The 24,377-nt window shown below is 44.3% G+C and overlaps 1 protein-coding gene across 1 annotated transcript in view; it reads right to left on the bottom strand.

The window, feature by feature from the left end:
* Positions 1-16,816: 16,816 nt before the first annotated feature.
* Positions 16,817-24,377, bottom strand: part of SNX4 (sorting nexin 4) — a 32,807-nt gene continuing 25,246 nt past the window's right edge. The window contains 5 exon segments of the mRNA XM_042040944.1: positions 16,817-18,699; positions 19,044-19,158; positions 20,533-20,678; positions 21,419-21,518; positions 22,756-22,845. Of these exon segments, the coding sequence (XP_041896878.1) occupies positions 18,652-18,699; positions 19,044-19,158; positions 20,533-20,678; positions 21,419-21,518; positions 22,756-22,845 (499 nt within the window). The 3' untranslated portion in view covers positions 16,817-18,651.

The following is a 24,377-nucleotide window of genomic DNA, read 5'->3' as shown; positions in this document are numbered from 1 at the left end:
ATCAGCTGATGTGCACATCATGCTGTTAGGTCTGACCTGGCTTAAACCTTGTAAGACACAAGGGAATCACTTCCATTCAGTCTGCACAGCACAGCTGAGAGTTTAGCTGGGCAGGAAAGGTATGGCCCAGTTGAAAAGGTCAGTAGGAATGCCAAGAGATCTAGGAAACCTGACCAAAAAGGCACATGTTCCACTGGAGAATGCTAAAGGGGAAACATGATGAGGGTCTTCAAACACGTAAGAGGACATTGCACAGGCAAGTGAAGAAAGCTGGTTTCCTTGCCCTCAGGAGGTATGCAAGATATAAATTTTTCCCTTTAGGTTAGGTATTCTTCTGTTTTTCTAATAGCAAAGGTCACAAACCACTGGGATGGCCTATGGGGCTATGGTGCCAATAGAGGTCTTTAGGATCAGTTTGCACAAATATACGATGAATGCTTTAAGAAGTAACCTAGATCTTGGCCTTTGCCACCAGTGCCACCCAGTTTTGTTTTTGGAGTGCAGATAAAGTAAGCAAGCAGATAAAATGGGCTGAAGAATAATAAAAAGATAAAATATCTTCACATAGATCTGTGGTACAACTTCAAGCAGGCTGCTGTGGTCCAGCCATCTCCAGCCATCTCTGAGACTAGGAACTTCAGATGATTCAAAGAGCAACAAGTAGGATCAAGGGTATGGCAATTCACAAAAGATTGAAAAGATCTGGATTATTATCTTCAGAGAAAAGCAGGGGAGACAGAATAAAAGTACATAAAGTAATGTCTGGTATAGAAAAGAAATCAACAAAGAAAGAATACAGCAAGAGATTAAAATGGGGAACTTCTCTGCTACGGCACATCCAAAGCATTGGTGCTAAACCCAAAAGGATTCTGAAGGAAAATGTCTTGCCAACATGGGTACCTGAGGCACCTTCAAGTCTATAAAATAAAGTCTGTTTCCTCTTGCCTGACATCAGCCCTTTGCTCCATACCCTGTGGTTATACCACACTCTGTCACAGAATGAGCACGAAATGGGCAAAAGCAGCCAAAAACCTGAAGTTTCAGATATTGCTCTTTTTAAAAGCAGCAAAGGGGTCAAAAAGAAGAGCTGCTTATTTCCAAGAGCATGCTGTTTTTCCTGGTACGCTGAGACTGGCTGGCCATGCCTGCTCATCACTGAAAGAACAGAGGAAAAGTCTGTTCCAAGCACTCTCTGTCTTGGATATATCACAAGCCCTGAGCCAAAAACACTGCTTTGCCCCAAAGCAGTAGCTTGAACAGACTTTGTAAAGTTGTGGCCTTGTCATCTTAAGGGAACTCAGTGTGTGAATCAAGGAGGTGCCTCTGTGTGTCTGGCTTATCCAATAACGAGCAAACAGTGACAAAGGATCTCCAACCCCCATGACAGCACTGACTACCTAAAAACAGAAGGGCAAAGGTCTTCAGTGCTAAGACTTACCCAAAGTTAACTTAACAAACCTTTTTATTACTGAGTAACTCCAACCATTAAATTTGCAATTATCTATATATATCAGCTGGTGCTTGTGAAGAACTAAACTTGGAGGGGGATCCATTTAAGGACACATAGAGACATCAGAAATCTCAGAGACATACCAGAAATTTTGCCAGAAATTTGTTTAAAACACAAAGCAAACATCAAGAGATTTCTGTGAAGGAATGTGGTGCTGTGTGTAGGCATTAAGAAAAATGTGACCTTTGTAATGCTGATACATCTCACTATTTTACAGACGGGGAGAGGTCCCTCCTCAGCTTCTCTCCATGGGTCCACTTTGATAAGGAAGGGATGCTGCACATTATATGGCCTCTCCATGGGTGGCAGCAGCTGTTTTTTAACATCTGAGCCCATGATGTAGCAACACCAGCATGTTTTCAGCTAACAGCACTGATGCAGTTTTCCAAACTGTACACAGCTTCCAACGAGCTTGATGGAAAAGCACCGTCTCTCCGGTTCCCTAGAACATCACATCTGGTGTGGCACTTGTGAAGCCCCTTTCACACTGACATAAGCCTTTAGAAAGTTTTGGTGAGGACTTAGCACATCCTGCCAGCCAGACCCTGCGGAAGGAGAGCACACCCTCACACTTTGTGCTCAGGCAGATTCAGAGAGCCTGAGCTCAGTCAGGAGGTTGGTCCATGTAATGCCAGCTCAGAAAGCTCCAGAACAGCAACTACCACCTTCCTGGGAAATCCAGGGAGCTTGGCTAAGCCTTGGGGACAATGTGAAATGAAAGTGGTCAGAAGAACGTCGGAACGGCTTGAGTGTGGGCTGGGGATATCCCAGACAACAAAGGCTGTTTGGTAAGATCTGCTTTCCATCTGCAAAGCAGATGAGAGTTCAATGCTGAGGATAATTTTAAAGTCAAATAAATGGTTTAAAATGGCTTGTATTAAGTAAAAGCATATTTCTTTGTAAAGTAAACTGCCATTGTTTCCTGGGTGGATGTATGCACACCAAGCCAGACAAGCAGATGAAGAAAAACTGGTCCCTGGGTTTAAGGAGAGAGTCTTGGCCAGTCTGAGAGGAGGTGCAGTAAAAGGTGGAAGAAAATATCCCATCAGTGCTTCAAAGGGCAAGTGGACAAGGAGCTGGTGGTGGATGAAAACACATAGCTGGAGAGGACAAATGGTTACAGTGGATTGCAAGGTAATGCACTGGATATTCTTCTGGGTCAAAGCACTGTCTCAAGAAAGAAGCAGCTTCCCTTCCTCACAGCCCCTCTGGTGAGCTGACAAGGTTTGCAGAGCTGCCAGTGGTTGTGCAGTAGGTCCTAACTGCCAGACAAAGTTAAATCTCAATTTTCAGAAGCCAGAGGCACAGAGGAAATAGACCCTGATAAAATATCTAGCTGATAACCTTGACAAAATCACAAAACAAAATAAATAGCAGGAGCTGGAGTTTCTGGGTAACTCATGGAATACAAAAGGGCAAACCCAACAAGGTCACCCCAAATCCATATACCTCTGGGGGAAAATAGCTTTATTTTAAAAAATATCATCATATTATCAAAGACTCCTTATCAACACCAGTAGATTCAAGCTGACAGGCTGAAATCAATGCCAGCTATTGGAATATGAAGGCATGATAAAAGGCTACGACTTCCTTTGAAAAATGTGTATTTAGATGCAGATTAAGGACACCTTCATTTTGTCAGCTTGGCCATTTTTTGATCAACTCACTTAGCATATTTGATTAAAGATAAGGTAGTCAATCTTGTTTCTAATTGTATGCAAAGTGGCAATATTTTGCGGATTGGTTCCTGCTTGGGAAATGTGTCTGTTTGTAGTACAGCCCACTGATGTACTAAAATGGCAGCCTTCTCTCCACAGTTTACAGAGACGTTAACGAAGCTGGAGCTGTCAAAAAATAAAACATCCTCTGCTGTAGCTGTGCATACTAACAAGTAGTCTTAATGCTGGTGAAATTTTCATGTAGAAATCAGTAAGCCAGTGGCCTTAAGAAGGAAGAAAACCGGGCCTTTTTTAGTGCCAAAGTAGGCAAATAAAATAGTTTGTTAGAAAGAGTGAAAAAAACCCACAAAACAAGTTCAAAATACCATAGAATGTGTTATTGAAGTAAATTATATTTGTAATTTACTTCAATCACAAATAAAGAAAATAAGTAGAAGAGTGGGGTTTAGCATAAGGTGAGGCAGCATCAAAATATCTCATGCAAAAATAGCAAATAGGCTGGGTTAGAACAGAAAGAGGATGTTGCTGTGTCTTCACCACGGAAACACTGATCATAGGCATATAAAATGGTTAATACTGCAACTTCAAAGTTTAGTCTAGTGAAAGATGATTTTCATAATAATATAGGGACATGTCCTTTGAAGCGAAAATAGGAAAAGGCAAAGGTATAAAAATTGCAGTTGCTGTTGCAGGAGCAGTATCCTGAAGCCAATGACAAAGACCAGCTGCTCACAGTTAAATGATCAAAATTCCCGCAAGCAGCTCAGGTTGTACAGCCCTCTAAAACACAGAGCAAAAAAACACAGATGATGTTTACTGTTGGAAATTGTTAATGGTCTGAACCTGTGAAATTTTTTCACACTTCAAATCATTCCTAACTAATTGGTATTGTGGTACCACCCAAGAGGTCCTGCTGAAACTGAAGACCTGCCATCAAAAGCACGAGATATCTGCCCGTCCTTAAGTCTGTTAAAATACGTGAAGACACAACCACCAAAAGAAATATAATATTCTCTGTCTCTCATTGCTGAGTTTGCACATCATCTCACCATTCCCCATAAGTTGTCTATTTTTTATAGCTGCAAACAAATGAAGGAATGTTAACCTTAAATCACCACAGCTCGGGAATGTGGGGAGGAGAGAGGGAGTGCAGGGAGCTGCCGTGATCCTTCCCTGTGATCTGCCTGACCCCAACAAGCAGCTGCTGGTAAAAGCACCACCTTGCACAGTCAGGCTGTCCCTATGTGTTTGCATAGTTTCTAGTGAGGGTCATGCATTCAGTGTCCAGAAAAAAAAACTTCTTTGCACAGTGGAAGCTTTCTTCTAAACTTCTAAAGTCTGTAGCAGCAAATCAGCAGCAACACAGACCACTACACGTAAAGGATTTATCAAGTTTTGGTGATTTATCTTAGATAAATTGTTCCCTTCTCCCCTCAGTAGGTCTTAAATTTAAAGAAATTTGCATCAGAGTGTGAAAAAGAAATCTCAATCACCCTTTAGAAAATGAGATACTGGTCATCAAACATTGCACTGTAATTGCCATCACGTTGTAAGAGCAGTCATGCTGGCACGAATTGCAGCTTAATTGTTCACAAAAACACTCAGACTACACAAGATGACCCATTTGATCCCAGAGCTGGCACAGCAGCCAAGCGTTGGAATGTGCTCACAAGTCCTGTTTGAGGAGCAATACCCCTGAGCTGGCTTCAAAACACCAGCAGCTGTCACCCCCTGTGCACTGCTGGATGTGCCCAGGGCCTGCATCCCTCCCATGTCATGTCACCCCCCCACACAGCTCACAAGCATTCCCAGCAGATGGGAACTGATCCCCTGCAACGCATCCCTTCCCTGTAGCCTCCATGCAGACGGGCACTCCTTTGTGCAGGTGGTCCTGCCTGTCCCCAACCTCCCTCCCAACACCTTAAACCCCTTAAATCACTCTATAAACTGCTTCCCCCCACAGGGACATTTCAAACCACATCACAGCCCACCCAAAGCTCCCACAGCAACCCACATTTCTTCCCTTGGAACCTTTTTCAAGCTGGAAAAGGTGGGACAAGATACTGCCTGCTGCCACACCACTAAGCACACTAACCTGTAGCTGGGTTTTATTCTAGATCCCTTCCAAGATTGCCTGGCTTTGCAATTACCAAGGAGTACAAATAGCAAGGATACAGCAAGCAAGGCACCAGAGACACAGGGCCACACCTGCAGCACCTGCTTTGTGGTGTGAAATAAAGGATTGCTGACAGTGAGCATGAAGCAGCCTCGAGCTGCTCCCTGGGGGAGCAGAGCACATGGAATTTTGCAAGGAACAAGGCAGTAAGAAAAGCAGAGGAACCAAGGGAAAACAAAACGATGACCAGCTAGCATGTGCCTCTTTGGAGATGTCGAACTCCATCAAGCAGCAGCACTCCAGCCCCAGCCAGGCACAACATTTTCCTCACCAGGATGGTGGCAGTTCCTGCTCTCCAGCAGATCCAGGGAGCCACAGCAAAAAGCAGGAGAGCCATGGATAGGTGAGGCAAGGAGAAGCCTCCAGGGCTGTGGGTTGCATTTGACCACACTCACAGGAAAGGAGGCTCCCATGGCAGCTGGTGTGTTTTCCAATTAGTCACACACTTACCCTGGGAATTACCATATCTGCTACTGAAGAGCACTGTTTGAACTGCTGGAGAGCACTGGGAGGAAGAGGTTATGAGTAGCTGCCATCTGCAGCAGGGCAGTCACAGAGCAGAGCAATCCACACACAGAACAAAATATGGGTGATCTCAGCCCAAAAGAGCCTTATCTGCCATCTCATTATTGCCAGCTAGACACATGCTTCATTGCACAACCTAAAGAAGCATCCCACAACAGATTTTTTCCCTCCAAATTCACATCAGCAGGAACCAGGCACTAAACTGGTATGAAATGCAAGCTTAGGGGACCATGGTACACAGAGAGAACTTGCCTTCAATTTATTTCCTAAAGCGGACAGGCCACGGTGGCCACAGCACCAGGTGGTTTGTCTCTCCATTTCCCCTTCCCCTTCCCATAACTTCTGCAAGAACAGGGAGGTTTGCATTTCCCCAGCCCTGAGGAATGCTCCAATGCATTCCCCATGGAAAGGTACCAAAGGAGCAGCAGCCCCTGTGGAGAAGGACCCTTCCTGGAAACTTAGCAAAAAGACGATTTTGTTCACAGTGCAGAGGAACACAAGTCTGAGCCCCTCTTCAAACAGTGTTTAAGGATGCCAGCAAGTCCCTCTGAATCTCATATTGACGTCAACTTGTGGCCATAAATTACTCAGACGTGACTGAAAGAGGGCACAGACTGCCAGTGTCCTGTCCAGGGGATGAGCAGAGGAGACTCAGCCTTGGGAATGTACAGCTCCGCAGGCAGCACAGCCACCATGGGTATCACTTGTGCCCATCTGCCCTACCCCTGAGCACAGAGACCCCCAGCAACCAGGGACAGCCTTTGCCACAGCCCTACCTGCCCTGCATTTTGTGAATTGCTGGCAGCTAAATCCATCTCTCTTCTTTTCCTGCTTTGTGCCGTAGACACCCAAAGCAGAGGATGGAGGTGGCTAACTATCATGTCCTTGTCTTTCTGCAGTGATTTCCAGTTCATCTGCCCCTAACCTACATCTTGGCAGCCCGGCCCAGTGACACATCACAAATCATTTGCATCAAGCAGACCCACGGGTGTGTTGCTGTCAGTAGATGAACTCCTTCCAAGTCCCAGGATTTACGGCTGCATCCAAACCACCGGTGCCATGGCCAGGATGGCGCAGACTCACCCACAGCTTGACTCCATCAACTACTCTAAAAAAAGACTGAAATGTTAAGGATGAGCAAAAGACCATGCCACAAGGCAAAATGAGATAAATTATCAAATAAGGAGGAAAAAAACAGACAACCCAAAACCGAAGAAAATGAGGGCTTGGCAGTGGCTGAGGTTATGCAAGAAGAGGAAGGGAAGAAGCATCTCCCGCTCAGCTAGAGAAAGTCAGCACGGAAGAGGCTGCAGGAGAGCAGAGCACCTTGACTTCACACTCTGCCCTGAGGTGTTTTGTTTGTTTTTTTTCTAAACAGGAGGTACAAGTCCAGGCTCTGCTCCTGAAGATCCTGTCAGAGATGGTGCCCAGCCAAACGGGAAATCAAAAAGATTCTCAGAGGAGCTAGAACAAAGCTTTGTATCTGGAGCTATATATGATAAAAAAACTCAGATCAGTCTGCTCCAAGCATTGAGGAAGTTTGGATGAGGGTAAAAGCATGATGGCCAAGATCTGCCTCTTCTCTGACAGGTTAGCCATAAACAAAGAAGTTATTTCTCTGATTTTAACTTTCCAGGTCCAGAAATGGAAATAGTTTCTCTCAGAGACACTGTCCAGTAGTCTGAGTAATCCTGAGCTGAAGGATTTTGTTTTCATCATCAGAGCAAAGACAATATATCAATTTGCAAGGCAAGGCCAACAGCTAGTGGCTTTTCTTGGGGTTTAGATGGCTCTTTTGGGTTTCTTTTTTGCTGTTGCTTTACATTTATGTCACAAACCAGTCTGTCTAGCAAGCATCCCTTCCCTGAGAGTGCTGGCAAATAGCAGAAGTGGTTTCTCCTCCCCTGCGTCCCCCACCACGCCGAGTGCATCTTACCAGCTGTCATTTGCAAACACTTATCCCGTAACAACGACTGCCGCTCCAGGTTTATTTCCATTCCCAAAATCCACGACAAGTGGCCTGATTTGCAAAGAAAAACCAAAGGTTGGGAAAGAAAGCCAAAGAAGAAGAAACACAGAAACAATTGTTCCCCTTGCGAAAAGCATGCCTTAAATCTTGTCTCTCTTTTTTGGCTTTCTTTAGTCTAGATTTGGGGTTCTCTGCCGAACGCCACCGTCAGAGCGAGGCACAGCGTGGCTTTGCCTCGCGCGGTCTCCCAAACCCGTGCCGGGGCTCCCCCGCGCGTGACCGTGACGTCAACAAGCGCTAAAATGCCCAGTTTTGGCGGAACTCGCCACGGCGCTCGCAAGCACCCAGGAGACCGAGCAGCAGCGGGGCGGCCGCGGATGGCGCTCCTGCCAGGAGGGCTGGCGAGCAGCGCGGAGCCAAGAGCGCCGCGGGCGCGGCGGGGCAGGTACGCGAGCGCTGACGGACGCGTGAGCCGAGACCGCGTTGCGAAACCACGCACTGGCTGTCGCTGCAGCCCGCAGCCTCCACGCGGTCCCCCCCGGCTGCACGGGGCTTGCACAAGAGCCTCCGACCCGAGGAGCGACGCTGCCCGGGCGCCGCCGGTGCCCGGAGCCGACGAGCCAGCGCTCCGGCAGGAGCAAGCGAGCACAGGTACGGACAGGATTTATTTTTCCTGTTGAAACACATTCGTCTGCAGATTAGCTGCAGCTCTGCGCACAGGGAGCCCAGATACCGCCAGATGACTCTTCTCTGCCAGCCCACAGCCATCCCGAGAGGCAAACAACACCCAGCTCTCCAGCCAGCACCTGGCTCCTCTGGGATTAGTCCTGCGCCCCAAGCAGATAAACCCAGGTGTCAGAGTGTCACTGACCCACAAACTGTTTTCTTTTTTAAGCAGAGAGAGAAAACAACACCTATAAGACAGGATTTCCTTTTCCCAGAGAACAGCAAATCTAGTGTTTCTGGACCAAATCCAAGAAGGCTCTGTAAAATTCCCAGTTTCTAATTTTTACCAACAAAAAGAGGTCAAAGCAAAAGCAAACCCACAGAAATCCACTGCCGCTTCTGTTCCTTATTTAGGGTAGACTACATCTCAAATCTAATTATCTCTCTGCAACTCCCTGTGCCGTCAAGGCAGACAGAGAAGGATCTCCAAGGAGCAATTCTTTCAACCTGCCTGAAACACCTACCTGGGGATGTGACTGACTCTCTCTCACACCCAGCACCCAGGGATGCTATGCTGAAATTACTCCAGATCCTGTCTTCTGGGACACGAGAGTCAGACTGAACTCTTACACTCAGCAGAGCAGCTCGTCCTTCCAAATATTAACCTCTTCAAACACCTGGAGGTGAATGAACATCTTGGGTGTGTGTTGACCCAAGGGACTACAACACTGGCACAACCAGTCTGCAAGAGGAGGCTATGTCATGGTTTGTGCTTTATTTTCCTTTCTTTCCACAGACTATGGCAATCTAATAACTGGATTTAGAGTTCCCATACAGCCATGCAACAGTTTGCTTTTCCAGTCATTGGATCCAGAAATGTCTCTGTTCAGGGGCAGCTGTAAGACATGAAAAGGATATGCCAGCATGGGAAGTGCACCTCCTGCCTGCTGCAGTGTTCCACATCCCTGTGCTGCAGCAGGAGAGGTTCCTCAGAAGTGAATGCTGGTCACCTTGCTACAAGAAAATCCATGCTTTGGAAGACAAGCGTTGATGCAGCAGTTGAAGAACTCTTGGACAACCCAGCCGGAGAGGACTTGCCACTTGCTCTGTAAGGAAGATGGGGAAAAAAGGAAAAGTGACTGCTGGGGACATGGTTCATATAAAAGCTAAGCAAGAGTCTCTGCAGTTTTTAAACATGGGACAAAAGGGCAAAGCACAAATGGTGAGAGACGAAGCACCACTGACGGTGCTCAACACAACCTGAAAGGCAATCCATGCTGCCTGAGAGCTCTTTGGTCACTGCAAAAAACCACAAACTTCTAGATAGCAGAAGAAAGTACTTCAAGGGACACAGCTCCTGCCTCTCTAGAGCCAGTATGTAAAATGTAATTAAGCTTACCTTTCCAGGGACAGCTAATTATGGAGCCACCTGTAAAGAAGCAGTGCCATCCCTGCCAATGTACATCCCAGGAGGCTGGGAGTGTTGGTGAGGACTTAGGACTCTCTGCACAACACAAAGAAGCAGATATCTCAGCAACATTTACTGAGACCCTTTCCATCCTTAACCAATGGATAGGAAGAACAGAAAGAAATCATGGGTGCAATCGCATTTTAAGTGAGAGATCAAGGTTTTGTGGCTCCTTCTTCCAGATGGAAGGCTGTGTACTGTGGATGGCCACAGTAGGAGCCACCCCAATTTTCTGAGCATTAGGCTCAGGCAGACTAAACAAGTTTGAACGGATTGAACCAGCATGAAGGGAGGCTGAAGGGGAGCAGTTGTGGAGCTGGAGTGTTCAGAACAAAAGCAATGAAGGAAATGGACCAGCTGCCTGCACAATGCCATGGAGTGGGTAACACATAAAACCAACAGTTACAACACATTTGCAGGCACAAACTTAGCACAAAGGTGTTACCAATACCTGGTAGAAAGATTCACATGCCAAAGCATCAACACCAATGGAAAGGTAGGTGACAAGAGAGGAAAGGTTCACCCTCTGGCAAAGACATCAGGAACCACTTTTGAACCAACAACCCTGTCTAGCTGAGCAGGCAGCTCAGTCTGCCCAGGATACCAAAAATTGCCACCTCACCCCACACAGGCCACTCTAACCTGAGGCACAAACTCTCAGCTCTGTTGCTCAAGACCAGGGCTCTTGCTTCCCACGTGTTGTTCCTCAGATGGAAAAAGTAACCCCAACTCAGCCGCCAAGCTGAGCCATCTCCTGACCGTGGCAGATTCCTGGGAAAGTCAGTCCTGGAGGCCAAATTTATAAACACGCTCTTCCACCAGATGAGCGTGTGTTTGCCAAGCCTTACCCAAACCTCCAGCTGGGCTTGCAGAGCTCTGGTTTCTTCCCTGTGCTTATCTCCAACCCTGCTCCCATTAACAGCTAATTTCCCCTCTACAGTCTTATCTGCCAACTCAAAGAGGGATGTTGCAATACAGAGGTTATTAGTTCCCAAAGGCGGGGTCCTACAGCTGCTCACCATCCTCTGCTCCCCTGAAACCAGACAAATCCTGTCAGCATCCCCAAACCAGGAACCTGCTGCCCTGTGACCCTCCAGGAGCACCTCCATCAGACTGAGCTCCCCAATCCCCTGTGTGTTTGCTGGGAATCTCCAGCACTGCAGTGCCAAAGCCATCCTGCTCCAGTGACGGGGCATAGGGAGAAAGGAGAAACATCACCTGGATCAAGTCAATAATTCCCCAGGACCATCTGCCAAGGACCAGCATGGAGGCATCTGTCCTGCCACTCACACATTTGCTGGCAATCATCACTTTATTTTACTTATCATCACCTTCATTTAACTCCAGCCCAGGAAGCTCCACGGTGGATGTCAACATGAGAAAGAAAAAGGAAATGTTTTCAAATTTAAAAGTAACATGAAACCCAGCAAACACTAAATTGCCTTGTAATCGAAATCATTATATTTATTGGTAGGAAACAGAAAAGCCCCAGCTAAGCACTATGTATTTAGCATTTTAAAGCTAAAAATAGCAGTAACTACATCAGCAGGGAGAAGGAGTTTGAACAGAAAGTGAATGATCACCAGCAATTATTTTTGGATATTTTAAGTAAGTGCCCTGAAACTGAAAAAGGCAACACATGTTCAAATCCCTGTCCAGGCTTACAGGACAAATATAACCAGGTAAAGTATTAGGCAGAGGGGAGGAATGCTAAAGCCAACCATCAAGAGAAATTAGAGGTTAGGAAAGATCAATTATCTATAAGCAAGCAAGATGTACTTTGGAAAGATTTAACACTGAGAATAATTTCAGATTTTGAAAGGAGGATTCCTCATCTCCTCTAATAGTTTGGCTACTCCTAGTTCACAAATGAGTCCACTCCATCTGTGAATATTCCTGTCACTTTACATGGTTCAAAGGTTAATTCCTCACTTTCATTCTGAGATGTCAGTGTCAAACTTCAGCAACAGCATAGAGTTATAATGTAATATTGTGCTAAACTACACAAGAATATGCTTTTCACTTTATTTAGGAGGATGCTAAAACCAAACCATGCTCCGTTCATGCTCTTCATCAACCACAGCTGTGCCTTAGCTCCATCACACAAGGGGATATTTTCTCCTGAGACACACCCAGGGTGCAGCACTAGACAGTGGCTGCTTAAATAAATGCCTGTATCTCCAGAGCCATACAGCTTTTTCTCAAGCTTATAGATGTCTCAATGTAAGAGATCTCTGAGCCATGGATGTTGATTTTCAACAAGTCTTGGATTTCAGGGGAAGTTCCGTAAATCTAAAAGAAGGCTGATATTTTGTGTGTTTATAAAAGTATAGAACTACAGAGACTGGAGTACTATAGGCCTGTCAGTCTGAAACTAATCCCAGGGAAAAGAATAGTTGATACAGAGCTGAAAGAGATTAATGCCAATCAACATGTTCATGAAAAACAAATCTTGTCAAATTAATTCTCATTTTAAGAGATCACAGTTTCCTTGATGGAGCAATAGTATTAATGCAGCAATCCACCACATCACAGCTCTCCTCACTCCGGTTGGGCCAGTCCTGCTCTGAATCAGAAAGCCAGCCTAGCATTCCTTAAAATAAACTAAAATCTGGTCAAAGGCTTCAGGATGCAACTGGAAATGGGAACTCTTTGGGGAAGGAGGGTCCTGCTGTGTTCTCCCATTGGCTCTGTACTGGTCAGAGTCTTTACTGACAGCCTGGGCAGTAAGAGCATTACTGAAATGGAGGTGGAAAGGATTAGGGAGCCACTGGAAGAAGAGGAGGCTGTGCTACTGGGAAGCAGTGATGAATCACCTGATGGAAGCAAGGAACAGGTCAGTGGTAGGCCCTGCACGGCTCCAGGCAGCCCCAGTGTGGTCAGGCTGGGGGAAGAGCCACTCTGAACACAGCAGGAACACCAGAGGTAGCTTGAAATGAGCAGCATGACCTCGGTGGCTAACAAAATCCACAGAGGAGTGCAGGGAATGTCACACAGGAGTGGGAATGCTGCTGTGGCTGTTGCAATGCCCACTCCAGGTTGGCAGATGCCAGAGGAGGGGGATGTACAGCTCTGTCATGTGGCCTAGGAGGGACCTTGCTGCAGCTCAAGGAGCCCACAGCTCTTCCCTACTGCCCTCTGAGCATCTAGTATCTGTGGGGCCATCAGAGGTGAGCAGGCAGAAGCCACCAGCACCTCACTTGGAACATAATCAAAACAAAGGAGACTGGAAATAAAGTCCGTCCTTTTGGCCCCAGAAACAACCATCATGAGACTTTGCCTCTCTGCCACCAGAGAACACACACTTCAGGAAAACCTCATTCAAAGCAGCACTGGGGCAGGGTGACTTTGCCATCTCTTACACAGGACTGCAGCTTGCACAAGTGGTCATGGATCATTCCTTCTGACCATGCAGCTGGCACCACATCCAAGCAGTTATTAAAAATAAATAAATTTTTAGAAATACTGCTAGCTCAGAAACCTCTGCGTCCAACTCACGGCAGTGTTTGTGCAGTGTGAAAGGCACTCAAGCTGCAAATCACAGTGTTACACACTGTGTTATTAACAGCAACCTACAGCAGGACACGAGCTCAGCACTAAATCCTGCATGGAAAACTGCTCCAGATCACCCATCCCTTTGTATTTAGGCTCCCATTACACCATGGCTGTTGCACTGCTCTCATATCTCCGCAGGCCAGGAGGAGAGAAGGTGGCCTTGACCTCCCTCCCGCAGCGGGATCCCGGATCCCGGGCCCTGCGAGCTCCTGCTGGAGACCCACCAGAGGGCGGTCGGCGTTGCCTTTTCCCTCCGACGACATCATTTTCCACCTTTGCAGCCCGGGGAGCCTCACCACAACGTCGCTTTTTATCTTCTGCGGCCACTTACAGCTGCTTTCCGAAGAGAATATAATTGGTGTTATCACATGCCACAGATAGGTACAGATAGCAGAACTGGCTACAGATGAAGAAGCTGTTTATTATTTGGAGTCCCTAGGATGATGGTGGTACATGGGACAGCCTCTTTTAGAGCTGCATCAGACAGCAGGCCCCCACATCCCATGGTTAATTATGCTGGTGTTTATAGGACTGGAGTGCCCACAAAGTTTGTGCTGGGTTTTTGAAGTCTGAAGCTTCTTCTCCGGTTTTATTTGTTCAGAAAGGTGAAAAATACGATATTAAATATAGATACAAGATATTAGACAAAATAATATCTCCTTCTGAGCTATATTACACCATAATCAGTGTTGATCTCAGCTGCAGGACCACAGCCATCATGACAAGTTTCAGTCAGATCATTATCATTATACTACCATTAGTATTATATAGCTGCCTTTGACAGCTCTTGAAACCTCCTTTACCTCCTGCTTTCATCTTCCTTACTTCTCCAAAACAAGGACAACAGTGCTGCTTTTTCCTTCTCCTGCACAGCCCAGCCAGCAGGGACAGAAGCTTTCCATCTGTTCTTCTCTCCAGTTCCATCACCCATCCCATCTCTGCTGTCCTTCTTCCCTGCCTCATCTCCTTACCTCCTCACCCTCTTGTGTTTCTCTCCTCAAAACCTGTCTGCCCTTGTGTGCAGCTTAACCCCATCCTTACCTGTCCGAGCAGGGCACCATCTCTCCTTACCTCCAAATACTCTGTACTTCCACTATCCGAAGCTGTTTTCCTCCAAAACAACCCCAAATCCTTTCCAATTTGTCTTTGTTTCATGTCTTAGGTATGTTCTACAACCAGTCAGAGCAAAAGATTCTTTTTGAAGAAAACACAGCATTAGGAAGGCCAGTCTAGGTAAGCCATTCAAAAGCAACCAAAAGGCAACCAGCAAAAAAAAAAAAAAACCAACCAACCCCAAAAATGTTTCTCCTCTGCATTGGACCTTCAGAAAGCCAGAATCACAAAATCACTTTGGTAACACTGTATCACACCAGGAAGCATCAGAACACAGCAGCCAGAGAGTCACAATCCTTTGCTTACGCAGGAACTTGAGGTTCTCCAGACTGCACAAGGTACCCGTGGCAGTGCTATTGTGAAGGGGACACAGGTGACCCCCCTGTTTCAGCTGGAGGGACAACCAAGCCTCTGCCACTCAAGAGAGACATCTCTCTGCTCACGGCTGAAGTCAGCATCCTGCCTGCCCCAGGGGCCGCCCACAGAGGGAAGCGGCTCACACCACTTTCTGTCCTGCACTGCCAAGGGTCTCTCAGGAGATGGGATCCTTAGGGAGAAGCCCCTGTCCCAGGAAACACAGCTCTGCTGGGGAAGCAGGTGGGAGCACGCCAGGCAGGAGCAGACAGGAACTCATGGCAGCAGCAAAGCAAGTGCTTACAAAGGCAACTGCTTTTACTGGTGACACACAAGTACTTGGATTTCACACCAAGGCCTGTGCTCCAAGTTTCCCAGCTCCCATTCCACTTGCTTCCTCTCTTTGCATTATTTCTAGAGCAGCCCTGTGTGGGGATTTTCATTACACATTGTGCCTCCCCACAGAGCTCTGCAGGCAAATACAAGACAGAGGCACCAGGGATGGGCAGAACAGGAGGCATAAGGAAACGTGGATTAGAGACCAGCCCTGCCCTGCCACTGTGTGACAAGCACAGGGCAGTCCCTGTAATCCTTTAGGCAACATTAGAAAGTGTTTCTTAGTTCTTGAACCAAGATGAACAAAGGAATTTCAGTGGTAGGGAGAGTGATACAGGAAGATATCCTGAGCTGCAGTGCTTCCAGCCCAGCCAGCTGCTCTGGGACTGCAGCCTTGCTCTGCTGGCTCTGCTGCGTGTTTGGCCACAGCCAACACTTTCCTCTGGCTCACCTGCACAATGCAAGCTCCTCAGTGTGGCTCGAGCTCCAAGATTTGCTCTGCGCCTGCCAAGGCAGTCCCTGCACACGGCTGCCAGGTTAACAGTGCTTGGGCTGACGTGCCAGATACTGAAATAATACATCAAAAAAAGAGAGTTCATGAAACTCTATCTTTCCATTGCAGTTGGCTCCCCTCACCCCTGCTACATTTCAGGAACAGATAACAGTAGCAACTAAAATGCACCGACAAGACAAGGTCCTGCTAGTAATGGGGAAGGTCAGAGATAGCATGAGCAGTGATAATCCACCCAGCAAAGCTTCCTGCAAGAAGCAACAGAATCAGCAGATCTGATGATCCAGGCAGGTGAACATTTTCATATACAAGTGTTTTGTCAAGATTAAGTTAAAATGTTCTTCCTACCTGCTACTATTCTCAAGGCCTTCCACCAATTTTTGATGTTTACTGGATAACTGGTGAAGTGGAACAAGTTACAGGAGTTAAATCCACACTGTAACTGGAAAAAGGCACACTTTGCAAGTGTACATCTGTCATGTGGGCTCTGTTACCCACATGGAAACAGCCAGTAACTGACTGGTTTCACCTTAAAATGTTGAAAAGCTAAAAGAGGAGAAGCCTTCACTGGTTGCTATGATCCCCAAGTACACAGACCACATGCTATGCTTTTCTGGAAAGAGAGAAGTACAAGAAACAAAGTTATTGCAAATTACCCTTAATTTGCTTTTCATATAATTTCTGTCAAATAATGCAAACTGTTTTCAAAAGCATCTTCTCTTAACCAGACGGAGACACACACGAAATTCAGACTGGTAGCAAGGATCTAATTTTGGCCTTAAGCACTATGTTCCTCACCTAAAGGGAAAGCTGTGCACAATTCACCGAATTTTAAACCAAAATTTGGAGGCTGCTTGAGAGCTAAGATGGACAAGAACCACAAGAAATCAAACAGCACTTTTCAGAATAGGAAAGACAGAGTTTTTTACAAAAAAAACCAACATAACAAAAATATCAAAGAGCAATTTTATTTATCTTATTTGGCACAAAACTTACAAGAACTGTTTTGTTCCCTTCTTAAATTCAGTAGAACTAGCAAGGAAAAAAAAGGCATACTAATACATTTAAATGAGCTGTACAGCAAGTGACATGTGGAAGGAGGCACCAGAAAGATCTACCAAAAATCAAAGTGCATGAAAAATACCTACTCTGAGCGCCTCATGGTATTGTATTAAGGCACCACTCTTTTAGAAGGTTTACTGAATACATCAAGTGTGCAACTTCTTGGTTTGGAATGTAAGAGTCCTTCAGCCTGTATCAGGACCAGATACTGCAACCTCTGAATGGAACAATGTTTCTCCTTGCAGATGTTAAAGAAAGAGACCTCTTTGTGCCCAACATCATCTCTCAGCTAGGCATGTCACTGTCATATGCTTTGAAAGAGCCAACACAGGTTATCAGAGTACCAGCATTTTACTTCAGAGTTCTAAGCTGTAGTGTGCACCAGACCTATGCATTCTTTACAATGGTTTTATAGAAAAGAAAGGTTGAAGAGACAAAAGTAACATACGACATACCAGTAAATACATTTAGATAGTTTTATCAAAAGAACATTTAAGGACTTTCTGGAGTATCTCTTAAAAAAAAAAAATCTGAGTAGTGTTATAATCCAAAATAATTAAATACACTTTTCAACAGATTATTACAAAGCTTCCTTCAGGACTAGCCATCAAGTCTGACAAATTCCACAAGACTTCAGGAACTTTCAGTAAGGATGTAGAAAAAGCCCAATATTAGACAGTGGTAAGAGATTTTCATAATTGGAAACATTTAATGCAAACCCTGTAACTGCAAATCATGTTATACAGGTGTGTATATACATACACACATACACACACACTCACACGCACTGAAACATCATTACAAGGGCCAAACAGACACCCTGGTTCATTGTGGGTTCTGCACATCACCACTCTGAAGTATGACAGAAGCTGCACTAGGTTTGTTATTTCAGCACCTTCATTAAGAACTATTTGTTTAAGAACCAAACCACTTCAGTTGCAAGCTGCCACAGGCCAGATTCACACCAAGTGTAAACAGGTTCCAACTGCATCTGCTTCTTATCAGCTTTGACTTTGGTTTTTCTGCTCAGCTGGATCACCAGTCTCCTTTACTTGCAGGAAGTAGTTTAGTAAGAAATCAATGCCCATATCAAAACTGAAGTGGGAACCAGTAAATGCAGAATATTGTTATCAAACCACTGTACAACACCTCTACTGTAGAGAGTTTCAAACATCTCAGGAGTTTGAGACTGCTTAACCTGAACTCTGGAAAAACATATTTCTCTATGGACATGCAAAGGCATTTAAATATGAACTCTAGGCATTACAATATTTCATTTTTTGCCCTCTTATGGTGTAGACCTCGAGAACACGACTGTGTGCCCCATTATAAAACCAAAGCACCCTTGAGCATTAAAAATTCTAACAGTAAGAGTTGGAAAGAAGGGCATCTGGAAGTGATCTACACATTACAGAGCATGGTGTTTCACAAGTCTCAGAACAGTTTAGTTCATACTTTCTGGGATAACTTTCCCAATACCTTTGTCCCAATACAGAGCTGTAGTTTTCAGTAACTCTTTTACCCCTGCATTATTTGCTACCACATATAAAACATGCCACAGAACTGGCAGTCAGGGCTAAACATTTAACAACATGTCCTTTTCATCCTTTATTAACAATTACATTTATTTCATGATTTGTATGTAAGTCATGTAGCAATATAACATTGGTGTTATACACTGTGCTTCCGTTCTCTGGCACTTGGAGGAGGAATTCATTTCCAGATAGTCACATCTTGCTGAAGCATTCCTTTGCATTTGTCCAAACCTGAATTCCCTTTTAAAAGAACAGTTAAAAATCAATAGGCAGGAATATATTCCATTTGCAAACCTCATCCACAACTTTCTTCAACAGAAGACTCTACAAAGAAGTCAAATAGAACTTCACAGAAGAATAAGGCAGAGACCACATTGAAATTGGACCACACTGTCTATTTTATATCTATATCTACATATATCTCAACATTAACATGTCACTGAGTTCAAGTAGGATGGAGTATGTGGGAGGCTTTATGCTAGTGACTTCCAATCTTCTGTGACTGCCATGTTCCCAGTTACTGACAGGCTGCATCTCCCCACAGGACAAATACACTGGGCCAGCCTTATCCAAGCCACACGTACCTTTTTGCACATGCTAATCTGCATAACAGCGTAGCTTATAAGTGCCTCCTTCAAATCATGATTCTTCTGCTCTTTAAACCGTTCAATGTCAGCCCAGGCACTTTTCACAAAGTCTCTGAAATTAAAAGCAATTATTTCTGTTAGAAAGTGTTAGACAGTGTTGCACCCCCAGCTCTGGACACTCAGCAGAGAAGCTATGTATGACAGAGTGCTCCATCTTTCAGTCAGTAAATCCAGTCCTGCAATTATTATGCATCCCTCAGTGTCCTCATTTTACAGCTGGCACCGCTACCTAATTCCCCACCTTCTTTTTAAGGTTTTTAACCTAGAGAATCAGTTTCACAGGATACATTAGGATGTTTGTTTGGTTTGGTGTTTTTTCCTGAGGAAGCATCACTGCCATAGAACTAGCATAAGTCAGAATATACTTTTTTCCTCCAGATTCTGCTGGTGTAACTAATTATCTCTATGCCAACATTCAGCACACAACACTGCGTGTTTCTCCTTCAATTGTCAAGCCAGAATCTTCATGTCTTCAGCATGAAAACTCACTTGTTGTCAGGATGTGAGACAGTCAAGCACAATCAACATTTACAATGTAAATTTAACTTGGACAATTAATTCACTTCAGAAATTAATTTTGCTGGTTTGGTGATGTGTAGTCAGGTCTCCTTAACTAAAATGGATGCATGTATCTGTAATTCATGCTTTGATTCGTGCTGGACTAGCATTCACACGGAAATTGCTTCCAGAGCTACAAAAGCACATCTCCAATACATCTGCCAAAATTATTAAGATACTGCATTTACTGAATGTCTTGTTGTTTTGAACTAGTCATGAACTAGTCTTATCTTTCCAGCTCTAATGCTAACATATCAGGAGATACCACGTTTACCCTTTGTGTTATATGACAGACATGCTTTGACAAAATCCCATTGCTTTAAGAACTTTAGATCCTATTTTTCATTTTTGCATACCTAAAGAAAATTTCATTAGAGTACCAAGAAGCAGTTACTCAAACACAACACCCCAGACCTTCTAATCTCTTTCAAACAGGAGTAAGGTGTCCCCCATATGAGAAGCTGCAGAATATGGGCTCAGGACCCTTATACATAAACCAAACCGAATACTGTATTTGAAGCAAATCAGCTTTTGAGTCTCAGCCTATTCAGCTGCAGACCTCCAAGCCCACCTGCTAAATATATTACTAGTGGAACATAAAAGCATGCAAGTCAGCTATTAGAGTGGGCTCAGGAACTGGGAAAGTCATCAGGTTTTACATAAGCCATTCACTCAGACCAGAAGCTAACTGCATGTACTGCACTTTATTTCACAACTTGCAGCTGACAGGAGCTTTTATAGACAGCTCATAAACACCAAGAATATATTAAAAACACTTATAAAATGCAAACACCTTCAAGAGCATCCAGTCAAGGACTTTTGCTAAGACAAGCCCTGTGTTTTCTTTGAAACAGTCAAGCCCATTTACCTGCCCTCCAGATTTTTAGACTTCAGTTGCTCTTCTCCTTCCTGTATCTGCTCTTCTAGAACCTTTATCTTGGCTTCCCTCTGCTCAGGGGTCTCTTGCCCAAAGAGCTTGCTGGTCATCCCCTTCAGGGAGAAGGTTCTCACAGTCTACAAAAAACAAGGATACTCTAGGTTTGGGATTCCTGAGCACAGCCACAGGACATCAGGTGACATTTATCAGCATTTGTGCTTATTTGGCTGATTTTTTGCTTTAACTTCCATTTCATTAAATGATAAGTAGCTCTGGTGACTCAGGTTAGACTAAGCAAAGTGGGGGGGGAGGTAATTTGATGTTCGAATGCTTTAAGGCTGACAAGGGTGAACTTTCAGAGCACCCTTCCTAGTGAAGTAGGAAAGAAACAAAGAGAAACAAAAGCCATAAAGGTGTTCCATAAAGAACACCAATAGATCCAAGAGCAACATTAAAAATTCTAAAACTGTCAGTTACCATTTTCAGATAATATTTTAGGTAATGTTATCTCCCATATATAATGGGCTAACACAATGTATCAATAACACCCACTGTTCAAAAGGCAAAGGAAGCCTTTCAGAATTCCCAAAATTTTCATCTTTAGGATAGAGTTGTCTGTGTTATTCTGTTCCAGTCATATTTACTGCAACTCTTTACTTGCTCAGTATTCAATAAAAGAAGTTTGGCACAAACAGCTTATGTCACCAAGAACCAAGTTACTTTAAACCTCACATGTCTCCAGCTCACATGATACCACTTCTCAAAAGCAGCAGCCAGCATGCTGGTGCCATTTCAATATCATTCTAAGTAACTTGGCTCAAGTAAAAAATAAATTCAAAAAGAGGCATCTTGGAGAAGAAAGTGGAAAAAGACTCACTCCTGTTGCCAGCTCCTCACACTGCTGTTTCTTAGATGTTAAGTCCTGTGCAGCCATTTCCAAATCATATTGCATTAGTTCATGCTTCCTGCAAACTGCCCTGAAAAGTAAGTAATGAAAGATCTGTCACGTAATACTTTGCTTTGCTACATTTCCTTCCATTCACACTTTACACATAGCATCATGTTTTGTTTGTTTTTGACAGGAAGCACCTCCAGTTATTCATCTAGCCCAAATTCAACAGCCCTATCACAGACTCCATAACTCTGCAAATGCCATAGTTAAACAAGCTTGGATCAAAGTATAAATAAAGTTCTTGGTACAGCAGCATTCTTCTCCTCTTTTTAGACTCATTCTGAGATACACTCAGCAATACAAGCCCTGCCATCTCCTTAAGGACACCACTGTAAAATAGTTTAATTCAAAATACATTACAGAAATATCACAGCTTTAACAAAAGATACCTGGAGATGGTACCTGTCACAGCAGCAATCTATCAGTCAATCATAAAATTCATCACATTTTCTTTTTTAAACAATGAAACAAGAAACTGTTTCTAGATTCATACAGTGCCTTTCATCTGGAAAAGAGGAGTTTCCTCTGACCACCTGCAGTAAGTCCCAGTCCTGTGTGGGCTGATGATGCTACATCCGTACTCCACAGCCGGAGGCACATTCATCTCCCAGAAGAGGCTACCAGTGCTCCAGGTTCCCACACAGCAGCCCTCACACTTGCCAACCCAATCCTTTACTGGACCTCTCCAAGAGTTTCAGAGCCAGCCCTTGCAAAGCACAACAGCTTTAGGTACAGTCTTACAGTATAAAGCAATTTGCTTTTTTGTCCATGCTTGTAAGGGGTGACTGACAAAGACTAACGTAAAACAAACCAAAAAGTTGGTATTTAACTGTGTAACACTGTGCAGCCGATGGAAGTTATACTGGGCACTTTGAAAGCTCCTGGGATTTATAAGGGCTGGAGCAGCTCTGTTTGGCCCATCACATTTGAACGCTGGAGCTCTTAGCACATTGGGGCACTATCACACCAAAAGCCAAGGAAACAGTGGAACCAAAGGAATAAATAGCATTTTCTCCCATAGTATACAGATTTTAACATTTCCGTCTTTTCACTTCTGATCAGACCAGCTCTAATTTGTACTGCCGCTCACACAGCAATCAAATACAAGTAAGCAGTATAAGAAACAAGAACATGGAGACCCCACAACACTGAAATTTTCCCTTCTCAGAGAACAGAAGAGGATAACAGACTAAATTAAACATCAGCACCACATTAGAGAAAAGGACTACAGCTTCCTTTTGAGCTTAGACTTCTGCACATACCGCAGTGCTTCTGCATAGAAGAGATATTCCTTCAGCTGATCTGCATAGTGTTCCTCTTCTTCCAGTATGTCATCAATAGAAGCTGCATATCTAGTGAAAAACAGCCACAGTTAAATGTAAAGCTGATTAACTTAACCTTTAAGGATACACATCCAGTAACAAGGGAGACCTGTTTGACAGAAACACCCATGGACAAACAGCAAAGAGCTTCCAAACTTGCAAAAAGGTTTTTTCCTTTGTTTTTAATTAAACTCTGAATCAGCTAATGTCAACATGCCCGTGGGCCTGCTTCTTTGGTTGTTACTACAATGAATCTTTCAACAAATACAAAACCTATCGTAAGTCTCCTGCTGAAGAGGAGGCAGCTTTTGTTACAGGAAAAAAACCCCAATTTATTCCTTTTCTTCAGTAGACAGTCAATAGGCAGCACCAAGACAAAAAAAAGACATAGTGCAGAAGGAATCCTTCAAGGCTGAAAGCACTAAGGCCCAGGAATGTGAACATCACACCTTCTGAGAAGCAGAGGCTGCTTTCATGGCTCATTATTCAGCATGAGTACAAGATAACTCACAGTGGTGCCCTGAACACCACATTAAGTCCCTTCAGCTCCTTCAAAGTCTATAGCTTTGTCTACTGTGTAAGTCAAACATATTAATTCAGAGCAACAGCAAGTTTAACCCTCTTTTTAGGGAGAAATCTGAAGTACAAGGGCTTGGACCAAATCTGCAGCTCTTGCATTCAGTAAGAGTTTTGTTATTTAGACTGATGTCTCCTACAAATTGCAAAAAGCACTTTATTTTTCTAGTTGATACTGCTTATTTGACAGTATTTAGTATGTTTGTGCTGATCAAGGTGACTGTCTGGGACACATTTGCAGGGACAGCCTACAGCTAAGAGGTAACTGCTCATCTCACTTGGCACAGGTACAGAAATCAGATTCCACTTTAGCCCGGCACTCAGGGCATGTGCCACTGGAGATAACCAGGATGAATGACATCCCACACAAATACCTTCATCTATTCTGCTAACTCAGTCTGGATTCTCAGCTATGTGGCAATCTCTCACACATCTGCAGGCTCTCTGAAGTGAGCATATGTCCATTCTTCTCTAGCAACCAGCACAATGTGACCCAAATGCTAATTATGGTACCTCTTGGCTTTCAAGTTTTTGCAAAATCTTTGCATTTTTCCTTTTCCTGGAGAGGATATGCCTCTCCAGTAATTGGCTCTATAGAAGAAGTGGCAGAGTCTCAAGCTGAAAGGGAACTGGTAACATGAATTTGGGAAGCTTGAAATTATGATGAGTTGTTTTGATGCTCTGTGAAATCAAAGACATGGCACATCCAGGAAAAGCCATATCAAGGCTCTTGGTGATGAATAAATATAACATATGAAGTGGTCAGCAACAGCAGACCAGTTTAAGTAGAAGGGATAAAAGAACAGAGAGAACAAGAATTCACACCATGAATCAAAGGAATAAGTCAAAACTGTTGAAAAATACACTTGTTCCGAAAAAACCCTGCAGCCACACAGGTCATAAATGGCTTACCCTATTTTAAGTTCTGCAGTGCAGTAATTTTAGTATAGTGGTTAGATTTCTCAGGGCAGCAGATGGACTACATT

Source organism: Corvus kubaryi, unplaced genomic scaffold (genome assembly GCF_017639235.1).
Source record: "Corvus kubaryi isolate FWS band 111438036 unplaced genomic scaffold, C.kubaryi_AGA036_p1.0 37396, whole genome shotgun sequence".
NCBI classification, from domain to species: Eukaryota; Metazoa; Chordata; class Aves; order Passeriformes; family Corvidae; genus Corvus; species Corvus kubaryi.
Note: the sequence above shows the minus strand (reverse complement) of the source record. Positions and strands in the feature narration are given on the sequence as shown.